Below are 20728 nucleotides of genomic sequence, written 5' to 3'. Positions count from 1 at the left end.
TACATTGTATCTAGGACATACTAGGACATATTCAACATATATAGGACTGCTTGCCATCTAGGGGAGGAGGTGGAGGGTGGAAGGGAAAAATCGGAACAGAAGTGAGTGCAAGGGATAATATTGTAAAAAAAATTATTGTGGCATGGATTCTGTCAATAAAAAGTTACTATAATAATAATAAAAAAATTCAAAAAAAAATCTGAGAAAAGCTTTACTAACTGTAAAGCACTATAGAAACGAATGGCCATTAATCATAGATCTTAACATCTTATGCCCAAAATCAAGAATCTAGGTAGTCTATGTTTGAACCCTATAGAATATTCAATTTTTTAAAGGTTCAGGAAGGTTATTACTTAGAGATACAACATAGTATCTGCCCCCTTTTTGTTCTCCTTCCATGAAATATTTACATCTTGAAACCCATTCTAAGTAAAATTATTTAAATAAACTATTGTCTCTATGATGGATGCAGCACAATTTTAAAAGCACTCAGGTATTACTTTTTAAGATATCTCAAATACGGGAAAATGTTAAAAGAAATGGGAATTATCAAAGATGATACTTTTAGCCAAAAAAAAATTAAAAAGGAGCAAGTTAATAAGCAATATATCTATCATATGTCTACTCTCTCATCATTATAAATTCTTTATGAGAATGTCCTATATATGCAACATAGATATCTTCTATGAAAAGAAAAGGAATAGACAGCCTTGTGTAGATTATTGTCTACATCCTTTCACATATTCATAATCTACCATACACTTAGAGATGTAAGGAGTATAAAATCTTACTCTTTCAGAATAACTGATTTAAAAACATGTAACTCCATAGAACAAAATGTAGCCCTAAATTTTTTCCTCAAATATATTATCATATAAATATATAAATAAACTTAAACAAATGAAAATATGTGCTTATATAAATGTGTATGTATGTATATATGATGCATATATACACATGTGTATATGCGTATATATTTCCTTTAAAAAATCCCCAAAATCCAGCTACAAATTTTTTTAATGATCTGTGCAGTGCTAATATCAAATGGACTCTAAAACATGAAGACAAATATGCATTCACCAGGATTATAGATGATGTCCTAAAAAGGTACAGATGAAAGGATCAACATAAATAAATATTGAGGTTCTCTATTAATTAAATAGAGTCTTAAAACATGATTCAGTCTCCTAAGTGAAATATATAATAATATAAGAGGTTAGAAGGCTAACCACACACAATGAAAAAAAATATTGCTCAATTATGATATTCAGCTGAATAGGTTCATTTACAGATACATACATACATACATACATACATAATACATACACATATACAATATCAGAATAGGCTATATAAAGAATAGGATGGATGGGAGAGTACAGAAGGGAGTACATTTTGCCTTTTTATCACTATTCTCTGGCACACAATAGATAAATGATGTATGTTCATTAAATGGAATAGAATTCAAGATATATATATATATATATATACAGGCAAATTCAAACACACATCCAAATATATAGAATACAGGAGTGATCCTGACACCTTTGATCAATTTACCCAAACTGAGTTAATTAATAAAAGATAAGTGGCAGATCACAGAGTTAATACAATATTATGTTCTTAAAATGCAAAGAGTTGTTTAAAAGTGGTACTTCTCTAAAGGCCATGGAGAAGTTTTCTGAGCAAAATTAAAAGGCAGAGAGACATGTGATGGCTAAGAATTGGCCCTTTTGAAAAGTGAGACAGTTTCTCAATAGCCAGTTAAGACTAAAGATAGTATGAAGAAAATGTGGCAATAAAGATAGTTAGTTATGGAAGAACCTAGCCCTTAAGAAAAAAATATTCCTCACCTTTCTTTGAATGAAGGGAATTTCACTTGCATCTCTTTTGTCAAATCATCCATAACTTTCCTTGGAGCTATTTTCCTAGAATAAGACACCAAAACTAGTACAGAGCAAGTCTATTAAGCATATCATAATACAAAAGAACATTTGTAAGTTTAAAAGTAAGTAGACTCTGGATATTGGTTATTAAGGTACTGAGAGAAACAAGTCTAGGCAACTCAGCTGAGAGAACTCCACCAGAGATATAATTTTGGACTCTATAGTGCTAGAGGTATGAGTTGCCTTGGCCACATATATTTTCTAAAAGTATATCTTTACACTAATATACTTAAAGTGTGAGACTATTCCAACTGGCAATATTTGTGGCTATAGAAAGTGCATCTCAGTTTTATGAGGAAATTTTTGTTACTATTTTTTTAATCTTTGGGCTAATTTTGCCTACTGACTTCCCATTAAAGGTAAAAGTACCAGTTGAGGCACACGAGGTAGAACTTCATGAGTAAGATCTCACACAGTTAGTTGATTCTGGGAGCACCAATTCCTCCAGGGCCCCAGAGTGTGTGAGACTTGGGGGTTAAGCAGAGGAGGCAAGGCACTATATCACTACATATGTATGTGTGTATGTTTATCAGATGTATATATATAAACATCTTTATGGGTATAAATGTATACGTCTTTATGTATTTCTTTGTTGTATGTATATATATACACATATAAATAATGTGTATGTGTCCCTACTGCCAGATACATGGTGGATAGGGATTGATGTCTTCTTACCCAGATTTTTAGATAGTATGCATATATGTATATTCTAACCTTATGAACAGAAGAATGAAAATTCCTGGTTGAAGAAGAAAAAAAATAATTCATCACTAGAAGAGGGTGTTTATGTGTACGTATATACATAATACATCCTTCTATGTATGTATGTATACATGCATATGTCTATCTATTGAAATACAAATTGAAACACACCAAAAATTGAATTGCAATTAGAGATAAGACTAGACTGCATTTGGAAAATTATAAGATATTCAATGATACCAATCTATATAGTGATAGAAAAGTTCATCACTTTGATAACAATATTCTCCTTGTGCTGCTATGGAATTTCAAAACCAATAATATATTGGATTATAGATAAAGAAGTAGAATGGAGCTTGGTGCTTATTTATATTATATCTTTTATTTTATTTAATGAAGAAGGAAACTGAGGCTCATAGATTATAATGTGACATAGTCCGAATTTGACTCCACAACAAATGTTTTTCTGCATCATGAAGCTTTTCAAGCATAGGTCCATCAGCTAATCAATTAACTTGAAAGATTCCACCCAGTGCTCAGACTAATGAATATTCATTCATTGTTTCAAGAGGGAAGAAAACTCTTATGCATTTATCCCTGGTAATTAGTAGTTAAAAGAAAAAAGAGAGAGAGAGAGAGAGAATAATGGTGCATGGCCTTCATGATGGTGAAGGAATATATATGGCCTTCCCATTACCCTGAACATCCCTATTCCCACTGCTTTCAGGAGTATAGCAAATATGTAGCAGACTTTTCCATGGGGTTATTGCAAACTATCCATATTTTAGAGCAGGGCTTCTTAAACCTTTTCCATTAGGGAATCCTTTTCACCTGAGAAATTTTTATGCAATCCTGGTTATATAAGTATGTAAAAGAAATATACAAATCAAACATTTGCTGATAACAAATCAAAATTTTGCAACCTCCATATTTGAGGTTGCAAACTGCAGTTTAAGAAACTTTGTCTAGAGAATAAAATTCCAATATCATTAACACCTATTGTCCACTCAGATAAATCAGCTTCCACACTGAGATTTCAGTTTAGATTCATGACAAAAATCTATCCATTTAAGGATATTGTATTTTGAATACTAAATTTCACCCAATCAAAGGAGAAAGAGAGGGGAGAGAGAGAGAGAGAGAGAGAGAGAGAGAGAGAGAGAGAGAGAGAGAGAGAGAGAGAGAAGGTGAGGAGAGAGAAAGGAAGGAGATGTGAATGTGAGGTAGGCAGAGAACTTGATAAAACCATACTTTGTTTTGTCTAATTTCCTTTTTCTCAGACTTAGGACAGAAACTTGGCAGTTTTTAAAAACTCAGTAGTTTGAGACATGTAGTATCACAGATCAAAAGGTTATTTCAACTCAAATGGGCTACCTTGTTCTCTCAAATTTATAAACATATAAAGTTTAGTACTCTACAAAGCTATTAAAAAATAAATAAAAGCCTCACAGGCTCAATTAATAGAACAGGGCAGGGCCCAGAAATCCTGGCTTTGATAATTACTCAGAATCTAGAAAATGGCTTTTTTATTAGCTCAAAAAATGATCCCTTTCTTTTCACCACCCTTGGCTTCCTCTCACCCGAAATTCTCCAGAAGGGTGTCAGTAGTTCCCTTTAAGCTTCCCTGAGCTTCCTGGTAACAAGGAAAGCTGGCACTTATAAGAACCCTCTGGTTATATTCACTGTAGTGTATTAAAAAGAGTATGGGATTGGTTGGTGAGAGATATAAAATTTCAGATATGGGCTCTAACACTTTCCAGCTGTGTGACCTTGTGCATGTAATTTTATCTGTCTGATCCTAATTCTTCCATAAGTATAAATTGAGATGATACCTGCACTGAGTGCTGCACAAGATGTTGTTAAACTTTGCAAAGCTGATGATGCTATAGAAATTTGAGAGATTATGCAGTTTATCAAATGCTTTCAGAATGAGGCCCCCACTGCTCTTCCCCTTCCACACAGGAGATTATACCTCTTTGGCCCTTGAGCCCTTCTCTAATTCTCTCTTCTATTTTCTCCTCTTTCTCTCACAAAACCCAATGATAAATGGTCTTTGCCTTGGTGATTTAATGCTGTTTTGGCAATTGAGAGATGATCTTCTTACAAGCACTTTTAACTTAGCTCAGAATAGCAAATCAATCAGTGTACACTTTTCTATCATAATAAAAAACATGATCTATGTACACAGGCTGTCACAGATGACATCTTTCTTCATTCTGATGTTATGAGAAACAGATATGCCTTAGAGGAAACACCTGTTGGAGCTCCAAATCAGAGAAAAAGCTACAAGAAACCCACTTCATCAAAAAGGCATCCACCTGGTGTCCTTGCCAAGGCAAAAATTAATGTAATTTAGTTCACCATTCCTTAACTAAAGCTCCCTTCTGCCATATGCTTTGCAAATGACATGATCCTTGCAGAAATCTGCCTTCCTAGGGAGGCTAATAAATCATCTTCATGAATGCTCAGCACTGGGAGCCTAGGAACGGGAAGCCAGGGAACAGAACTGGAAGGCTGACGCCACTGGAGGGAGAAGGCAGCTGTGGGGCACAAGCCAAGCTCCAAGGGCTGGGGAGGGAAAGTCACATCGAGATTCCAGCTGGAAGCCTCTTGGTAGCGGGGGCTTGAGAGAACCTGGAAAGAAATCTAGCTGAGGGAGAAAAGTAGGGGGTGGGATAGAACTAGGCTGGACACCCCAAAAAAACCACTGTATCTTGGGCTGAGGATAGAGTCATTCATCTTAATATGCCCTGGCTTACCCAGTTTTTAGCTAAGTCAATAATAATAATAACTATTTTTTATTTATATCAATAACTTTTATTTACTACCTATTATATATCAAATATTTTACCAATATTATTTGATCCTCACAACAATCCTGAGAAATATATGCTGTTATTATCCTTATCTTACAGGTGAGGAAATTGAGGTTCAGAGAAGCTAAGTGACTTATATCCTCTTTCAACTATACCAGACTTCTTTTTTAAATCACTGCATGTTCCATTTCTATTACAAATGTCTTTCAAATACCTTAGGATTCAGGAATTCTGAAAGCTAACTCTAGTAATTTGAAAAGAAAAAATAATTTCAAGAAATAAACATAGGCATAAATGATTTGCTTTGAGAACTCTAGAGATTTGATAATGTTAGTAAATTATTGTATAAAATAGACTCAAATAAATCATTACCTTCCAATTTATTACTAACAAATCCCAGTCGGAAGTGATATAAAAATTCTATTTATAATAACTAAAGAAAATATAAAAATACATGGCAATCTATCTATTAAACACAATAGGAATGAGATGAATAAAACTACAAAACACTAATTACATAAATAAGTAGAACTGTGTATTTGTAGACATATTTTTTGTCTGAGGTTTGGGCCTTGTCAGTATAATAAAAAAGTCAATATTACCTAAATTAATTAGTTCAATGCCTTGGCAATCAAACTGACAAAATTAAATTTTAACAATTGTTGTAGGAAGATAGGTACATTAATGTAATGGCAGTGGAGTTTTTCTTTTATTTATCCAGAGATAGGTAGATGGCAGAATAGATAGAGTTAGAAAGATCTGTGATTAAATTCCACCCCAGATACTTTCTTGCTATATGATTCCAAATAAGTCATTTAACTCCTGCCTCAGTTTTTCCATTTATAAAATAAGAATGATAATAGCACTTTCCCCCCAAGATTGTTATCTTGATCAAACATGATATTTGAAAGTACTTTGTAAATCCTAAGGCACTATATAAATACTATATGCTGTGTTTTGCGAATAGTAAGTGCTTAATACATATCTTTTTTATTCATTGGTTCTGCCATTCTGGAAGGATATTTGTAATTATATTCAAAATATCATGTTGGGGAAATTGGGTTATGGTAGTGTTGTTAAATAAAAAGAAAAGGAAGAAAAAAGTTATCATGGTAGCAGTTAAAAATGAATCAAAAAGTACAGAAATTAAGGATATATATATATATAATCATATATATATATATATATATATATATATATATATATATATATACAATCCTATATATATATATACAATCCTCAAACATAAACCAGTCACATGAGGAAGGGACACAGCAACCTTCTGGACATTATGCTCTCTTTGTTGTATGTAGATTAAGATCCCAGTAGCTATTTTTGGCTACTACTTCATACACCTCACACATTAGATTTGCTATCCCCTTAAAACCTCCAGATAATTTTCGAAAAAAAATATATTGCCTAACCACTTTTTCTGAAATTGCCTAGTTGAGATTTTTTTTTAAATCAAACTCTGTGACTTACATTTTTATCTATCTGATTTTATCTCTTTAGATTCAGTCCATTGTTCTAACCTGCTGAGAGTGTTTTGATTCCTGATTCTTTATTCCTACATACCTGATGTCACAACCCAGTTCTGTAAAAGCTATGCATATAAAATCAGAGATAACTCCAGGTTTTGTAAATATTACAAAGGAATAAAAAGGTTTTAGGTTTAAAAGGGACTTTCCAGAGTCACTTTATCTTGGGGAGGTAATTTTCTTGGAAATTCTTGCTACATAGGTAGGTAGCTGGCTTTCAAAATGCAAAGACCTATTAGAGTGTTGTGATGAATGCAAAGTATTAGAAACACTGAAGGGGACCTAATACTATATGTAGATAGCATTAGAGGCACTCAAATTCTCCTGCATCTGGAAACCATCAGTGGAGGGAAGTCTGTTGTGGAAAGACATGCTGAGTGTTATAACATTTTACTTAGCACCAGTGACCTGTCAAGACTCAGTGGAGATAATGGAGATGAAGGCCAATTGGGATTTTTCATTGTGTTGTGCTGCTGCCCTCTCTCTGCTTTCTTGGTTATATGATTCTTCTGATATTTTTAAATTGAGGAATCTTCAATAATGATTTAAAGTTAGAGAGTAGGACCTCTGGTAGGTAAGGCAAGATTGTGTTTGCTATTCCTTAATGGAAAGAAGTGATTGAGTTTAGAACTTTGGTTCTAAAACATTTTGTAACCCTTAAAGAAATTGTGTATTATTCTTATTAATATTACTTAGAGGTAAAAGGTAAAAGTTGGGATTGAGAAATAAGAATCCAACAAGAGGAAAAATTGTTGTGAGAAAGGATCTAATGTATTCTATTGTAAAAGCTCTGAAGATTGATTTTGAATCACTGAATCAAGGATCTTAGATTTAGAAAGGCCCTCAGATGCCATTTAATCTAATTCCTAAGAAAAAATAAGTCATCTACAACATTCTCAGCAAGTGGTCATTTTTTTCTCTGTTGAACATAGTAAATGGTGAAGAATTTGCAATTTGCTAAGGCAAGGTCTTTGACTTGCAAACAGTACTAAACATATGGAGCATTTCCACATGTTGAGCTACAGAGTGACCTCTTAAAAGATTCCATTCACTGACACTAGTTTAACCCTCAAGGGCCTCAAAGAACAAATCTAATCTTTCAAAACAATCCATTCAATCCTAATGAAAAAAAACCTCAAATATATCAGGATAACAAATATGTTATCATCCTTACCTGAGTTCTCTTTTTTTTCAGACTAAATAGTCCTGGTTCTTTTAACTCATTCTTATTCTTTATATTAAATATATCTCAGTACACTGCTAAAATTTTGGATGACCATGTCACTTTATTGACTCAAATTGAATACATAGTCTTTAAATCACCCCAACAGTTTTTATATAAATTACTTTGTAGACAAATCTCATTCAGCTTGCACTTTTACAATTGAAGTTTGGAACCTACTTAAGGGAATTTGCACATATGATTTGGTCTTAAAGGTTTGTCACATCATAAAAGCATGAAAATTTGTTTGGATCCTTATTCTGTCATGAAACCTATTAGTTATCTATCTATCCTAGCTTCGTGTAATCTGTAAACATCCACAAGCATCTATAGCATCCATATCATCTTCATACCATCTCAATGACTTTATCCAAATCACCAAGGAAAAAGTAAAGAATCTGTCTCTGTAGCATTCTACTTGAATTCTTTTTTTCTGAATGATATATATCTATATCTATTAATCACCATTTTTATTATCTGTTGTTAACTCATCCTAAACCTACTGAATGTATTTGCTATATTAATACCTTCCTGTTCTTGTCTATCAGTATGTAAAAAAAAGGTTTTTTGAATGTTTTGTTGAAATTCTGTTTATACTATGTTTTTAGAACTGAAAAATCTACTAGCCTAATAATTCTTCTATAAAAATGGTAGTCTTGCATGATCTAAGTTTGAGGAACCCATGCTAGCTTACAATGACCACTGTTTGGCGCTTTAAAAGGTTACAAACCATGGCTAATAGAATTTTGCTATGTTTACATGAAGTTCACTGGACCATAATAAAGAGAGAAAGAGAAGAATCTTTATTAAGTGTCTCCTATGTGCTAAAATACTTTACAAATATTATCTCATTTGGTAATAGGCTAAATATCTTTTTTATTTCTTGAACATGGAGTACTTTCTTGCTCTTTATGCAATTTCTTTTGTTCCCATTCAGTTGACTTTCCCTCCATAGGATTCATTTCTGTTATGCATTTTCACCAAATGTGGCTGTAATATTTCTATTACTAGTGAACTATCCCCTTCTATCAAAAATATCTAGGTACCAATCTTACTATTTATGAATCATAACTACACAGCAACAGAAGTCTAGCATTAGAAAAGATCATGGGAAAGGGCATATGGTTTGATTTTTATTTATCCAGAATTTTTTCCCACACAGAATGACCTAGGTACAGTGTCTGGCACAGAGTTATCACTAGATAAATGTTTGTGGATTGACTGAAAGATTGCACAAGGGCTCTAGATAGCTAACTGCTATATTTTGTGGCCAATAATAGACTGAGTGTACATGCTTCACTTAGCAATGGCATTTATAGCAGATGAAGCCCAACAGGCATTTTCCTTCTGAGGACAGCAATCTGAGATGCAACGTTTTCTGGCCATGAACCATCCTGATGACCTTGGTCAGCTGTTCTGTAACATATACTTCTGGTCACAGAGGCCCTGAGCAAGAGTGATGATAATTCCCAGAATATACCATTTCTGCCCCAACAATAACAAGACAAACTACAAAGCCTATTAATGATGAGAAATCTCTCTCTTTCTCTCCCTTACACACACACACATACATACATTTTCTCCATATATATTTATATCTATATCTATATGTATATATATACATTTACATAAATACATATGTATATATGTGCATATAAACATATGTATATGTATATGTATATATCCTTTTCCCACTGGCTGTGAGCAATTCTTTGCTCACAGACAATGGGAAAAGAATAAGAGAAAGTGTTGCAAAGGTGACCTGTACCAGTCAAAGGCTGTTGTGAACATTCCTTGCATTAGCCTTTGCAAATATATATGCATGTAAAATAGCTCTTACTCTGTATAGCATCATCATCTTTGAGTATAAGCTTTGCTGATATAACTGAAATATGAAAAAAAAAATAGGATCTTGGAGCTTGGGTCATAGTCTTGTGAGAAAAGTCTTGGATTAGAGAGAAGGCAGTAAATAGAGTTCAAATTGGGTTTCCAGTCCAGACTCATTGAGTGACTTCTTTTCAACTCATATTCCAATCAATTAAAATGATAACATTCCCTTTCTAGCTTCAGAGAAAAAGATGTTATAAGATGAAGATCATCTTAACCATTCTTGTGCTATGATTTTCATATAAGGGAGTTTTCTGCAGGATAGTTTCAGGAATATGAGATTATTAGAATCCAACTTTTTTTAACTTTTTTTTTTTAACTTTGATTCTTTATTGTAGGAGATGATCCTAGGTTCTCAAAGGTTAGGAGAATAGAACATAAGTTTTGACATATCCTACCAAATTGGAAAAGCTTTTGTTTATTCTGGCAATGGACTGTATCTTTTGTATCAGAATAAATGAATGAAGTATAGGGAACCTTGGTATAGGAAAGGCAGCTAGTTGGAACAGGGATAGAATACTGGCTCTGGAGTCAGTTGAATTCAAATCCATCCTCACATTTATTAGTTGTGTAAGTAATAACTCATTTAATCCTCTTTACCTCAATTTCCTTACTAAAAATGAGCTAGAGAAGAAATTAACAAAGCATTTCACTATCTTTTCCAAGATACTCTAAATGGGATCACAAAGAGTTGGACATGATTGAAAAATGGTACAATAACAGTGATAGGAAGTCAGCTTTTGATCATAGTTACCTTCTAAAGAGTATTTGCTGATATTGATAGGGATTGTGATCTAGAATTTGGTACAGATAATGTTCCCACTTATGAAATTTCAGATATTTTGGCATTTTAAATAAATAATATAAAATGAATTATATAAAGAATAGGGATTCAGACTTTGGGGAAGTATCCTGGATTACATAATTTTGGGGTCTGAACAATGACAAAACTTTCAAAAGGATGTAGGGTAGGATAATGAAAAGAGCACTAGCTTAAAGATATGTCTCTAATAGGCTGCATATTCTTGATAAGTTCTTTTCCCTCCTCGGGCCTTATTTTCCTTTTAGAAAATGAGGGGACCTGGTTTTAAATTCCAGGTTAACTACTTTTTATCCATGTGGCCGGTGTGGGCATGTCTTGTTACCATTTTGGGAATCCTTTCCAAATTTAAAATTCTATGCATAATGCATTCTTTCCTTTTATGGGTGGTTGTAGCTCTTTTAAGTCTCAATAAGAAAAGGATCATCCAAAGAATCTCTTGTTAACTTTTGAGCATGATACTCTCTTTTTTAATGTACCATGCTTATTTGTTTAACTTAATGCCCCTTCCCATAATTAAAAATATTTCCTTTAGGTGGCATTTGGGTATGATTTATGGCATTAGGATAATTGTCAGAATTACTCTAGGTAATTAAAATACAAAATGAATGCTGCCAGAGACTTCCAGTCACTCTCAGTTTCCTCATTAAAAACTACAAGCTGACCGAATTATAAATAGACTGGTTTGCACAACTTCCTAGCAAAACCTAATTATGAAATTTATCCATATTCTCTCAGAACTTACTCCATCAGCCATGCAAATTGTGAAAATAATGGAGTTATTTTTGATGCTAAAATTACAGAATTAATAATTCAAGGTTGGGAAACAGTAATTAAGCAACTGTGCAGGACTTTATTGCTCTTTTCACCATGACCTCAATTCTTTAACATGCTTTGAAGAGTTAAAGAATTAAGTATATGAGTTTTAAGCATATAAAGTATAGAAAGGAAACTTTCAGTGAACTTTCCTAAGAGAAATACAAGATAAGGACAATGTGGATCATCAGAAAAATAGTGAATTTGGAGACAGAGGAATAGGAAACAAAGCTCACCTCTACAAACTACTCCTTATAATAGTTTGTTGGTTAAGTCATTGGATTTTTCCCTTTTGATCTCCTTATTTTAAGATAAGTGTGTTGGACTTCCTCCATCTTCTAAGTTTATTATACTATGAACTATATTCATTCAAAGGAATGTAAGAATCATATATTATGAGAGCTAGAAGGCTTTCAATGAATATCTAGTCCAATATCAACATTGCCTTGACAAAATAGAAAACAAGTGGTCATCTAGCTTCTGCATAATCACTACCAGCTATGTGAAGAGGGGGAGAAAGATATATAGAGACTTCCAAAATGAAAAGAAATTATATTACTATAATTTAATATAATATATTATATTATATATAATAATTATATATAACAATATATAATATATTTATATAATAAATATATATATATTTTTATATAATAAATTTATATAATAAATTAAATATAATAATATATCATATAATTAAATATAATAAATATAATAATATTAATGAGAAGAAAATATAATAGATTTTCTACTAACATATGAACTTGTTTGCTTTTGTGGATAACAATGAGGGCAGCAATCATAGATATGAGAGCTCTACATGAAAGGATTGCAGTGCAACTGGGAAATCACACTATTAATACTTGCTCAGGCAAAAAAAAAATACTCATTTACTCAATATAAAATCGCATGAAGAAGATTGAGATATCTTTCTATAGTGGCAGCATGGTGTAATGGATTGAGTATTAGACTCAAAGTTTGGAAGCCATATATAATCTCACCTGACATTCCATGTATTTCCACAGGCAGGTTACTTAACTTTTATTAGCATGGGTTTCCTGATTTTTTTCCATGATTTTTAAAGTAGACATAATATTGCCTGTAGTACCAATATCACAAAACTGTTGTGAGTTGAAAGGGGTTTATGAACTTTAAAATCCTATACATGTTAGCTGTAATTATAGTTTTGTTTGTCACATATTCAATTTAGAATTAATTTAATCCAATCTTCTTATATGGATGAGAGAAGAGAGCTTAAGTGACACAGGATCATAAAATAAGAATTGGAAAGGGCTCTAGAGTCTATCTAGTACAACTTCTTAGGTTATAGAACCTAGGTGCTTTAATACCGAATCCAATGCTTTCCTTCATTATATGACAATACTTTGCTCCCAATTACTTGCTCAATTCTGAATCTATACAGTAGCTATGTGGTTTATTGGTAGAATACTAGACTAGGAATCGGGAAAACTCATTTACAAGAGCTCAAATATGGGCCTCAATTTTTTACTAGCTATGACCCTGCATAAGTCACTTAACCTGATTTGCTTTAGTTTCTCATCTGTAAAATGAGCTGGAAAAGAAAATGGCAAATCACTTCAGCATCTTTGCCAAGAAAACCCACAGATAGGGCCATGAAAAGTCAGATATTGCTGAAATGACTGAACAACACTGAATCATAGCCTAAATTCTGGACTTCACAAGTAACATGACTGTTTTTAGACTTTGCTAAGGTTTACTGGTTTTGATCTCCCTTTCATGTGAAAAAATCTCTGTCAAATTGGCCCTTTCAATTGTCCTTTTTGGGCTTTAAGGACTCTCAGTTCTGCTCCCAACTCTGTCCAGAGGAAAACATTTCCCTTTCTGCAACTCATAACTCAGAGAACTTCTATTAGAACTTTCAGTTTCAAAGGTTTTACTTCACTGATGTACTTACTGTTCAAGCTCAGGATCTTGTCTCCTTTTACACTTGGAATAAATATGTAAAAGAGTTTTCCAAAAGAGATTGGACTGGATATCTACTGTTTCTTCCAGATTTATTAAGTAGGATCATAAGAGGTCAGAAGGTGTTGGGATAGAGAGGTAATAAATAAATCTGTGAAAAGTGCCCCACAGGCAACCTAGTCTTTGACAAACCCAAAGATCCCAGCTTTTGGGATAAGAACTTACTGTTTGATAAAAATTGCTGGGAAAATTGGAAACTAATATGGCAGAAACTAGGCATTGATCCATACTTAACGCCGTTCACCAAGATAAGGTCAAAATGGGTTCATGACCTAGGCATAAAGAATGAAATTATTAATAAATTAGAGGAACATAGGATACTTTACCTCTCAGACCTGTGGAAGGGGAAGGTCTTTATGACCAAAGCAGAACTAGAGATCATTACTGATCACAAAATAGAAAATTTCGATTATACCAAACTGAAAAGTTTTTGTACAAACAAAACTAATGCAGACAAGATTAGAAGGGAAGCAATAAACTGGGAAAATATTTTTACAGTCAAAGGTTCTGATAAAGGCCTCATTTCCAAAATATATAGAGAATTAACTCTAATTTATAAAAAATCAAGCCATTCTCCAATTGAAAAATGGTCAAAGGATATGAACAGACAATTCTCAGATGAAGAAATTGAAACTATTTCTAGTCATATGAAAAGATGCTCCAAGTCATTATTAATCAGAGAAATGCAAATTAAGACAACTCTAAGATACCACTACACACCTGTCAGATTGGCTAAGATGACAGGAAAAAATAATGATGATTGTTGGAGGGGATGCGGGAAAACTGGGACATTGATGCATTGTTGGTGGAGTTGTGAACGAATCCAACCATTTTGGAGAGTAGTTTGGAACTATGCTCAAAAAGTTATCAAACTGTGCATACCCTTTGATCCAGCAGTGTTACTACTGGGATTATATCCCAAAGAGATTATAAAAAAGGGAAAGGGACCTGTATGTGCACGAATGTTTGTGGCAGCCCTTTTTGTAGTGGCTAGAAACTGGAAACTGAATGGATGTCCATCAGTTGGAGAATGGTTGAATAAATTGTGGTATATGAAAATTATGGAATATTACTGTTCTGTAAGAAATGACCAACAGGATAATTTCAGAAAGGCCTGGAGAGACTTACATGAACTGATGCTGAGTGAAATGAGCAGGACCAGGAGATCATTATATACTTCAACAACAATACTAGATGATGACCAGTTCTGATGGATCAGGCCATCCTCAGCAACGAGATCAACCAAATCATTTCTAATGGAGCAGTAATGAACTGAACTAGCTATGCCCAGAAAAAGAACTCTGGGAGATGACTAAAAACCATTACACTGAATTCCCAATCCCTATATTTATGCACACCTGCATTTTTGATTTCCCTCACAAGCTAATTGTACAATATTTCAGAGTCTGATTCTTTTTCTACAGCAAAATAACGTTTTGGTCAGGTATACTTATTGTGTATATAATTTATATTTTAATATATTTAACATCTACTGGTCATCCTGCCATCTAGGGGAGGAGGTGGGGGGGGGGTAAGAGGTGAAAAATTGGAACAAGAGGTTTGGCAATTGTTAATGCTGTAAAGTTACCTATGTATATATCCTGTAAATAAAAGGCTATTTAAAAAAAAATAAAAATAAAAATCTCTCTTTGAAAAAAAAAAAAAAAAAGTGCCCCACAGGACCTTTTTTTCCCCTCCATTTTTTACTTGAATTTCATTCTAATTCACATTAATACATAAATCCTATCTTTAATATATTCACATCTATTGCTTTATACATAGTCCTCTTAGTGTCTAAATGCTTGTGAATGATGGTACTAGAATCAGGGAAAAAGAAATAGAGACAAAGTGGCTGCAAAGTAGATTTCATATTAATATATAGAAACTCAAAGGGAACTCAGAGGTTCATTTGGGTGAAATAAACATAGTATAGTACAAAGTTGCCTAAATTAGGACATGACCCAATATAGGGTTGTACAACTAAATTATGATTTATTGTTAGTAAATGTTTGATTTATATACCTATTTTATATACCTAAATACCCAGGTTATGTAAAAATTTGTATGTCTCTAGGAAAGTCATTTCTTCTTTTTCCTCATATGTAAAATGAGAGCTGAACTTGATATCCTAATGAGTTCCCTTTCTCTTCTAAACCTATAATCTATTTAATAAGTCTGGAAGAAAGAGGAGATATCTAGTCCAATCTCTTTCAGATAACTCTTATCACTCATTTATTCCAAGTATAGGGGTGGAGCCAAGATGATGCTGTACAGCCAAGGACTCAAGCAAACTTTTCCAATATTTCCCTCCAAACAAATTTCAAATAATATCTCAAATTTTGGAGCAGCAGAGCCAACAGAAAAGGGAGAGGGAGACAATTATCCAACAAAAGATAAATTAGAAGATCCATAGAATTTTTAACAGAAGGGGCTAAAAGCAGCAATAGCAACTTTGGATACTCTCAACCTAGAGTCCATAGTGGGTTGGACAATTTGTCAGAAAGATATTACAGGGGATCCTTTGTTGGCACTTGATGTAGCTGGAGCTAATTGGCAACTCTATAAGCAGTTTGGAGTTGCAGTTCCAGAGTGAAGAGGAATGCTTATAACCAGTCTAAAAGGGAGTAGGGACCCTGCTCATAATTCCACGGTCAAGAGAAGACTAGTATTTGTGGCTGCAGGACAGTGGGGAACCTTCCTGGGCAAAAACCAGAATGCACACCAGAGGAATGGTAAACATACCTCTTTCAGGTTAATACTTTAGAAGTAACAACACTTTGCATGCTCCCAGAACTCACTTTGAAAACAGCAGCAAAAAAATAGTATGCTTGAGGCAGTGTGAGCACTTTTGAGCAGAGCTCAACATAAAGCTCAAAGTGAGGAAATAAGCTGAAAAAATGAGCAAACAAGACAGAGCCAAGATGGCAAAGAGAAGCCAGAACGTTGCTTGAGCTCTCTCCAGTTTCCCTCAGAATCAATGCTAGATAAAGCCTCTGAATGAATTCTGGAGTGACAGAATCCATAAACATTTGGAGTAAAACAATTTTTCCAGCTTTAGGTATCTTGGAAGGACTTCACAAAAGGTCTGTCTCACTTGGGCAGGGAGCCCAGCACAGGTGTGGTGCAGGGAATCCAGGGAGGCTCTTAGTAAAATGCATACCAGCAGCTTTGGTCCCTTTACCCTGGAAGGCAAATTTCAAGGCCCTAAACCAAAGCACAACTGGAGGCAACAGGCCAGGCCAAACCAGTGCAATGGCAAAGCCAGCAGCACTACTGGCTCCAGAGTGGAAAGCCAGTGAGAGGTCCCTGTCCTGCTAAAGAAGCTTGGGACAATTCCCCCTGTGCAGTAGGAGCACAATTCAACTTTGTAAAAAGAGCCTGACCATAGAAAGCTTCTATGATGACATAGTAGATCATAGAAGAGACAGCAATGACAAAATGCCTACATGTGAAGCTTCAAAGGGGTATAGGAACTGGTCTCAAGTGTAAAAGGTTCTCTTTGAAATGCTTAAAATGTATTCTAAAAATTAAATAAGTGTGATAGAAGAAAAATCAGGGCAAGAAAAGAGAGAGATATACAGGAGAATTATGAAAAAGAAGTTACTAGCTTAGGAAAAAAAAAAACCCTAACAGTTTGGAAAAGGAAGCACAGAAATTGATTGAAGAAAATAACTCCTTAAAAATAGATTTGTCAAAATGGAAAAAATTATATTGAAGAAAATAACTACTTAAAAATAGAAAAAAAAAAAGTCCACTTATCCAAAAACAAAACAAAACAAAACTTATTTAAAGGTATAATTGGACAATGCAAAAGGAGGTAAAAAAGCTAAATGAAGATAATAATTCACTAAAATTGGAATAGGACAAATGGAATGAGCTATCAAAAATCAATCACAAATTTAAAAAAAAATAATAAAAACAGAAGAAAACATAGAATACCTCATTGGAAAAACCACCAACCTGGAAAATGAACCCAGAAGAAATAATTTAAGAATTATATGACTACTTTAAAGCCATGATGAAAAACAAGCATGGACAACATCTTTCCAAAAAAATCATCAAGAAAAATTGCCCTGATAACCTACAGTCAGAGGGTAAAATAATTATTGATAGAATCTACACATCACCTCCTAAAAGAGACCCCAAAATGAAAATGCCAAGTAATATTGTAGCTAAATTCTATTATTATTAGACTGAAGAGAAAACACTGCAAGAATCCAGAAAGAAAAAATTCAAACACCAAGGAACTACAATCAGGATTACCCAGGACCCAGCAGCTCCCACAGTAAACTATCAGTGGGCTTGGAATATAATAGTCTGAAAGACAAAGGAATTTGGACTACAACAAAAAATCAACTATCTAGCAAAATTGAGCATTATCTTTCAGGGGAAAAATGGACACTCAATGAAACTACATTTTCAATCATTTCTGGTGAAAAGACCTGGGTTGAACAGAAATACAAGACTCAAGAGAAGCACAAAAAGGTAAATAGAAAAAAAAAATGTTAAAGGTTAAGCTGTTTACATCCTTATACAGAAAGATGATACTTGTAACACTTGGGAAATATATCTGTCAAGATAGAGTATTACATACGCAGAAGGTGTCAATGGGATGATATAAAAAAGAAATTAAGTGGTAAAAAATCAATTGTACTTCAAGAAAAGGAAATAGGAGGTGAAATAGGACAAATTATGTAACATGAAGAAACACAAAAGACCCATTACTACAGAGGGAAAGAAAAGAGGGGTATGAACAAAGTTTGAACCTCAGTCTCAATGGATTTGGTTCAAAGAGGGAATAACATATATACTTAGTTTGGTATTGAAAATATCTTTACCCTATAGAGAAGTAGTAGGAGAAAGGGAAAAGAGGAAAAAAAGAGCGAGAGTAATAGAAAGGAGAGCAGAAGTAGAAGGGTAAAGGGGTTAGAAAAGCAGGGAGGTGGATTGAGAAAGATGGGAATAAAAAGTAAAACATTGATGAGTAGGGAAAAAATGAAAGAAGAAAGTAATGTATAAATAGGGGGAAATAGGATGGAGGGAAATAGAGTTAATAATCATAACTATGAAAGTGAACGTGATGAACTCTTCCATAAAATGGAAGCAGATAGTAGAATGAATTAAAAGCCAGAACCCTGTTTTATGTTGTTTATAAGAAACACATTTGAACTAGAGGGGTACATACAGAATGAAGGTAAAATATGAGAGCGGAATATACTGTGCTTAAGCTAAAGTATAAAAATCAGTAGTAGTGATTCTGATCTCAGACCAAACAAAAGAAAAAATCTAATTAAAATAAAATGTCTTGATAAAGGATATCATGGATAATGAAGTAAAATCAATACTAAAAACATATGCACACAAATACATATATAGCATCCAAATTCTTAGAAGAAAAGGTAAGTTGCAAGAAGTCATAGACAAGAAAACTCAACCTACCCTTTATTAGAATTAGATAAATCTAACCACAAAATAAATAAGAAAGAAGTTAAGGAGGTGAATAGAATTCTAGAAATGTTAGGTATGATAGACCTCAGGAGGAAAGTTAAGTGGGGATAGAAAGGAATATATCACTTTCTCAGCAGCTCATGATACCCACGCAAAAATTCACCATATATTAGGACATAAAAACCTCACAAATATACAAAAGGCAGAAATATTAAAGGCATTTTTCAGTTCATCATACAACAAAAATTAAGTGTAATACATATATTGTATCTAGGATATACTGCAACATATTCAACATATATAAGACTGATTGCCATCTAGGGGAGGGGGTGGAGGGAGAGGGGGAAAAATTGGAACAGAAGTGAGTGCAAGGGATAATGTTGTAAAAAATTACCCTGGCATGGGTTCTGTCAATAAAAAGTTATTATAATAATAAAAAAAAAAAGAAAAAAAAATAAGTGTAATAAAAAGCAATGAAAAAATAGACCAAAAGTTAATTAGAAATTAAATCTAATCCTAAAGAATGAGTATTTGAAACAACAAATCATAGAAACAATTGATAATTTCATCTAAGAAAATGACATAATAATAAAACATACCAAAATATAAGAGATGCAGCCAAAGCAGTTCTTAGGGGAAATTTTATATTTCTAGACGCTTAAATGAATAAAATAGGGAAAGAGGAGATGAATCAATTGAGCATGAAACTATAAAAAAAAACCTAGAAAAAGAAAAAAAAATTAAATACCAAATTAGAAATTCTGAAAATCAAAAGAGAGATTAATAAAATTGAAGGTAAGAAAACTCCTGAACTAATAAATAAAATCATGAGTTGGTTTTTATGAGAAAAAAACAACAAGATAATCTTTGATTAATCAACTAAAGAAAAGAAGAAAAATAAATTATCAGTCTCAAAAATGAAAAGTTCAAATTTGCCTCCAATGAAGAAGAAAATAAGTGAATAATTAGGAGGGATTTTCCTTAAATGTATGACAATAAATCTGACAATTTAAGAAAAAATGTTCGAATGTTTACAAAGATATAAATTGCCCAGATTAGCAGAAAAGGAAATAAAATACTTAGCCTCATTAAAAAAAAAAAAAGGAATTGAAGAAGCCATCAATGAACTTCCAATGAAAAAATCCCCAGTGCAGAGGGATTTACAAGTGAACTAAAGAACATTTAAAGAACAGTTAATTCCAATATTATAGAAATGATTTGGAAAAAATAGGGGAAGTATAGTCCAACCAAATTCATTTTATGCCACAGATATGGTGCTGATAACCAAGAAAAGCTAAAAAAAAGACAAAATTATACAACAATTTCCCTAATGAATATTGATGCAAACATATTAAATAGAATATTAGTAAAAAGATTACAGCAATTTATCACCACAATAATACACTGTGACCAAGTGGGCTTTATAGCAGGGATGCAGAGCTGGTTCAATATAAGGAAAATAATCATTGACCTCATCAGCAACAAATTAACATAAATCATATGACTATCTAAATAGGTGGAGAAAA

The 20728-nt window shown here is 33.2% G+C and overlaps 1 protein-coding gene across 3 annotated transcripts in view; it reads right to left on the bottom strand.

Moving 5' to 3' along the window:
* The window catches only part of KCNU1 (potassium calcium-activated channel subfamily U member 1), a 281023-nt gene that overhangs the window by 62092 nt on the left and 198203 nt on the right, over nucleotides 1–20728 (bottom strand). For 2 of the 3 annotated variants that reach the window (XM_031950682.1, XM_031950684.1), the window contains one exon: nucleotides 1854–1928. The exons of the other annotated variant lie outside the window; for it this stretch is intronic. In XM_031950682.1, coding sequence (XP_031806542.1) covers nucleotides 1854–1928 — 75 coding nt within the window. The remainder of the gene's footprint in view (nucleotides 1–1853; nucleotides 1929–20728) is intronic. 3 annotated transcript variants of the gene reach the window in all.

Source organism: Sarcophilus harrisii, chromosome 2 (genome assembly GCF_902635505.1).
Source record: "Sarcophilus harrisii chromosome 2, mSarHar1.11, whole genome shotgun sequence".
Lineage (NCBI taxonomy): Eukaryota > Metazoa > Chordata > Mammalia > Dasyuromorphia > Dasyuridae > Sarcophilus > Sarcophilus harrisii.
Note: the sequence above shows the minus strand (reverse complement) of the source record. Positions and strands in the feature narration are given on the sequence as shown.